This window comes from Alligator sinensis, unplaced genomic scaffold, assembly GCF_000455745.1.
Source record: "Alligator sinensis unplaced genomic scaffold, ASM45574v1 scaffold593_1, whole genome shotgun sequence".
In the NCBI taxonomy this organism is placed as follows: domain Eukaryota; kingdom Metazoa; phylum Chordata; order Crocodylia; family Alligatoridae; genus Alligator; species Alligator sinensis.
The window spans coordinates 144,097-149,497 of record NW_005842415.1 but is presented as its reverse complement, the minus strand read 5'-3'; the positions used below and the strand labels follow the sequence as shown (position 1 = coordinate 149,497).

Below are 5,401 nucleotides of genomic sequence, written 5' to 3'. Positions count from 1 at the left end.
TGTCTGTTGGCTTCCTTTATGTAGTCTTCATGGTTTAGGATGACTATGGCTCCTCCTTTATCTGCTGGTTTTATTACTGTTTTGTGGTTAGATCTTAGAGATTCTATGGCCTTTTTCTCTGGTAGAGAGAGGTTGTTATGATGGCGTGTGTTGCTGATTGTTTCATTGTTCATTCTTTCCCTGAAGCAGTCGGTGAACTGCTTTCTTTCCCTGTAGCGGTCAAGGTTATGGTTTTGTCCACTGTGCGGTGTCCAATCTGATTTTTTGGGGGGTTTTTGGCATTGATCTTTTCCTGAATGTTGTCAGAGGATGAGTTGTTGTTGGGAGTGGGTTCAGTTTGGTCGTGGAAATATTCCTTGAGGTGGAGGCGTTGGAAGAATTCTTCTAGTTCTCCACATTAAAGTATTTTATTAGGGTATTTTTCTGGACAGAATTTAGGCCTTTAGAAAGGACAGATTTTTCAGTTTTGGTAAGCGTGTGTGGAGAGATTGATAATATTTGTGGGTTAGTTGCTGCTTTCAGTTTTATTGAGTCTGAGGTTAGAACGTTGTAAGGTGTTGGTGTTGTTCCTCTGATGGTTGTTTTGTTGCTGGAGAACTTGTTCTTGGAATAATTTGTTCCATTTCTTCTTTTTATGTAGGATGAATGTTGTAGAAAGTTTTTCATAGTCTCTTTGTATCCATTGTGTATTATTAGGGAAGATGATTGGATTTCTGTCTTTTAAGTTGTTGTAGTATGTGGTGATTTCCTTCCTGAGTTGGTCTCTTTTGGAGTAGATTAGGTGAAGTAGATTATTTCTAATTTTCTCTTAAGTTCTTCTGCATAGATGTGAAGCATATTTGGAGTTATGTGTAGTAGTCAGAACATTGTAGATGTTTAGTCCTCCGGGAATGAAGTTGTGTTTCTTGCAAAGGCTTAGAAAATATATGTCGCTGTTGAGTTTGGCTTCTTTCTTTTTCATGTTGTACAGTTTCCAATTCAAATGGCTGAATTCGATATTTTCCAAGTTACAGGGGTGTAGGTTGTAGCCGTGTTGGTCTAAGGACATAGACAGGACAAGGTTCTTTGGGTGAATCTCATATCTTTTATTAGACCAACTTAAATAGTTGGAAAACAATTATATGTGTAATGTGGAAAACATATGTGTAATAATTTTGTGGCTGGTCCTAATTACACATTGAATTCCATATGTGAGGCCACTGCTTCTAGCCTCTGGGGCACACTCTCCTCCCTTGACAGCTGAGAGCTCCGATCACTGACGGGGCTTCCAGCTGCAACTCAAAGCACTGACAGGACTCCCAGTCACTGGGGCCACCATGTGCTCCTGTGGCTGTGAGCTGTATTAGTAATTAGGGCCCCCAGCTACAGGTGTGTACCATGTGCTTCTGCAGCTGGGAGCTCTGTCAGCTGATTGGAGCTTTCAGTCATGGAAAGTCATGATGTGCCTCTGGGGATGGGAACTCTGATTAACTGAGGGCCTCCCAGCCATGGGACTGAAGATTGCCAGTGCAGGGAGAGCCCAAGATCATAAGCTCCCTTTGCACCAGCAGTATGGTGTGATGGGATCTGATGCTCAGTCCCATAATTACCTGACCTACCATGCATGTATGGCAAGGCAGGAAGCGTGGTTGTTGGGATTGTATGTCAGACCCCATAGTGCCGCCTTTTTAACATCTGCCAGTGGCCTAGATAAAATATTTGGTTCTGAGTTTCTCACAAGTTATTGTTTTTGACTTTTAATCCTAAATATCATTGTTGCAACTCTAAAATTTTTATAGATTTTGAAGTGCCAATTTCATTTCATGTCCATGTTTTTATGTGCTTTGGTGTTTGATAAAATGTATGTAATCAATTAAAAAAAAAGATGTAAACATTTTTGAAAGTTTGTATAATTATAGTTGTCTCCCTGGGACAGTTAACCACTAGACACGTTTGTGGTAGTTTTGAAGTTGGAGGAGTGTTGCATCAGAGTGGTGGTTTTTGGCCCTTTTTTTTTGTTTTTTGTTGTTTTTTGCATATTTGGTGTTCCCTATACAGAAATTGATTTAGTTAACACAAATCAATATGGAATAAAGTTAATTTAGTAGCCGTATCTCAACACACTATGTCTGTTTGAATGTGTCACCAAATGCATGTTAAAGAAGTATTCTATTTAACATCTAAAATAGAAAATGGATGAGATATACCCCATCCTTATTTGCTCCTTTGTAGAGAAAACTCAGAAGTTTCCATGTTCCCCCATTTAGGTTCCTCAGAAATATTTAATATTTTTCAGTCGATACTTCATGTGTATAAATTAAGAAATAGCAGGCTTTGGTTTCTACTTAAGTATAAATGTAGTCACAAAGAACAAGCCAGTAGCCCTATCATGCAAGCACACAATCTTACTAAAGTTAACTGTTTTCAGTGTTTTGGGTGGAGCAGGCCTTAAAGGTGTAAGGTGGACACTGCAGATAGCTGTAGAAAACACTTGAATATGTACAGTGAAGTCAGTATGACATCAGGTCAAACATTGGCTATAGATGTAAAAAGTTTCAAGGAAGACGCAGAGATCACTTTCATATTAGGGCTGCGCAAAGTTTCGACGCTGTTTTGACTCGTTTCAAGCTTGAAACAGTGAAATTGAAACAAAATGACAGTCTTTGAAACAGCGTTGAAATGAAACGAGGGCAGTTAAAACGTTTCTCATTTCGATAGCTGGGCTTGCTTGTAGCTAAAGAGAAACTAAGGACAGGGAGGGGGAAGAAGGGGGAAGGTGTGCTCTGATATTGACTCTGTAGCTCGCCAGTGACTGATCCTTCCAATCCCAGTGCTCTTGGGGGGTGGGGGAGGGAGATGGAAAAACAGCATAAAAACCATTGGTTGAATTGAGCTTTCTATGTGTCTTCATGTGACACAAGTTTTGCTCTGAACAGTCTGAGGTACAGTTTCCCAGAAACCTCTGTACCTATCTCCTTGAAACTTGGCAGTCTTCATGGCCTCAGCAGGGGCTACCATGCCTGCAGTTTCACCGTGTTGTGCCTTAACACACATACACGTGACACGAGTTTTGCTTGTCAGCAGCTTGAGGTGCAGTTTCCTGGACACCCCTGCACTTATCTCTTTGAAACTCAGCAGGCTTCCTGGCCTTAGAAGTGGCTACCAGCCCTGCACATTTTATCTGAATCAGAAAAGAAATGTCAGTTATAGACAGTTTTGTGCTTCCCCATTATAGCCTATGGGCGAAACATCAAAACAGCGTTGAAGCAGTGAAACAGTTTTGATGAAACAAAACAGCAATGCTTTCGAAATGAAACAAAACTCTAAACAAAACACCATCTCATCGAAACAGCAAAATGGAAGTTGAAACTAAATGGCACTGTTTCGCGCAGCCCTATTTCATATTGCATTGTTTCTTTTACTTGTCTAGACATAATCTGAGTAAATAAAGTTCCACTTTGTTAGCTTTTTTAAGTTCTTTGTCTGGTTAATTAGAGATAAAACTATACTAGAGCTCTTTCAGAAAAAGAGTGGAAAGCGAAGGACTTATGAATTCTGTTTGTTTGAATGAAAAGCTAAGCTTTCTAATAGTAATGTTCTTTCTACCTTAACATGCATCTCAACTAGACCGTCACATAAAATATAAGAAGTCTTACTTAACTTCAGTCCTACTTTTACTAATATTTGAAGGATTTTCACAGTACAAATGAAAAAATATCTTGAACTTTGAGTTCTAACACTATTAATGCACCATAAGTAAATAATTTGATTTAATGAAGAAGTGAAGTCAGGGTTAGATACTTTCGTCCTTCTCTATGAAATGCCATATTTTTCCTGTGTCTTTTTAACTTAGAAGTAGATACAGGACTAAGAGCTGATAACCATTGTCAAGATTATGTATTTTGATGCATAAATTAAACTTCATTTGTAAGTCTACACTCAGCAGTAAAGGACAAGTAAGCTAGGCCATCTCTTTCTCAGTGAAAAAAAAACAAATCTTCCTCTCTCAATCTTTGACTCTGGTACAGAACATTGGTGGAGGATTAAAAGCATTGAAATTATCTGAAAATAATAATCTGATCTGCTTTTACTGTTGGCATTTTCCATGTAGACAAATGACACTGGTTTAATTAGTGAAGTGAGGTAAAACTAGTAAAACTCTGTGTAGACATGGAGTTGAGTAGGAGGATCCTGTTTCAGTTTCACTTAAATTGATTGGGAAATAAATTATTCATATTAATTAAAATATGTGATTTAAAGCGCAATAAGTATTCACAGATCAGTTGGCACTAATTTAATCAAACTGTTAAAACTAAGTTTGCATGTAGACGAGACTACTTTTCCCAGCTGGAAGGTGCTTAATACCTGCAGCTCCCACTGATTTCAGTTTGTGCTCAACACTAAAAAAATCAGGTCACTTGTTAAGATGCTGTATATGATAGGGGTTAAGCTACTTCTGTCCTCCCCCCACAACTGGTTCTGAAGTATGGGGTTCCTCATGTGTTACCCCTCTCTTTTCTGCCAAGTGCTCTGTGCCCCAGACTTTAGCAGCAGGCCTGCTTCTGAATTTCTGGCCCTCCCTACCCCCACCACAGGCCATATGACATGGCTTTCCAGGATGCATCTGGTCCATCAGCTGTATGTTTGCCCCTGCCCTGTATGGATTTTAGTTATCTTTTTTGCCTAACTGTGCTTCTGGGAATATCTTTAAAATATATAAAATCCAGGTTATAGCAAATATTTTTTCAGACGGAAAATATATTGATAGAAATTTGAGCATTTCAAATCTTGAGTACTTAACACCTTCCAAAAATGAATTCTTTGCTTTTTTTATTTCAGGTTGAGCCGCAAGAAATATCAGAACACAGCTTTTGGGTAAAAGCCAATGAGAATAAATATGAAAATCCAGATCTTCTGTCAAAACTGAGGCTTACTTTTGGTACACAGATGAAAGGTAAATGTCTTCCTTTAATTGGTATCGCTTTTATATGCAACTTTAAAAATAAATGCATGTGAAAGAAATACAAATGCTTGTTTTTAAAAAGTAAATGCACAAATCATCATTTTATGGGTAAGATAATATAGAACTGAATTTATGAACTGTTATGGTAGTACTAGAACATTTACATGTTTAAATATGCACATTTAGAAATCATCTACACATGAATACTTCAACTGTAGCTTATATTTGAACATTTGAGAACAGTAATTTTATAAATATTATACATTATATTAATTTATTTCCATTATTCATTGGTTTCAAAAGCAAGATAAATTTGTATTTACTGAGTACTGAAATAGGAAAGATTCTGACTTCAAGAACAGTTTCAATTAAAAAAACTTTCCAAAAACCCTGAAATCAATTTATATTGCTTTAACCTCTTCCTATAATCATTTAGGATGATCTTCAGTGTGTGTGTGT

The 5,401-nt window shown here is 37.7% G+C and overlaps 1 protein-coding gene across 1 annotated transcript in view; it reads left to right on the top strand.

Annotated features, from left to right (window-relative positions):
* Positions 1-5,401, top strand: part of LOC102384216 (protein diaphanous homolog 2) — a gene marked incomplete at its 3' end in the record, with an annotated part of 232,060 nt that overhangs the window by 82,794 nt on the left and 143,865 nt on the right. Inside the window, exon 14 of the mRNA XM_006030052.2 lies at positions 4,819-4,933. Coding sequence (XP_006030114.2) covers positions 4,819-4,933 — 115 coding nt within the window. The remainder of the gene's footprint in view (positions 1-4,818; positions 4,934-5,401) is intronic.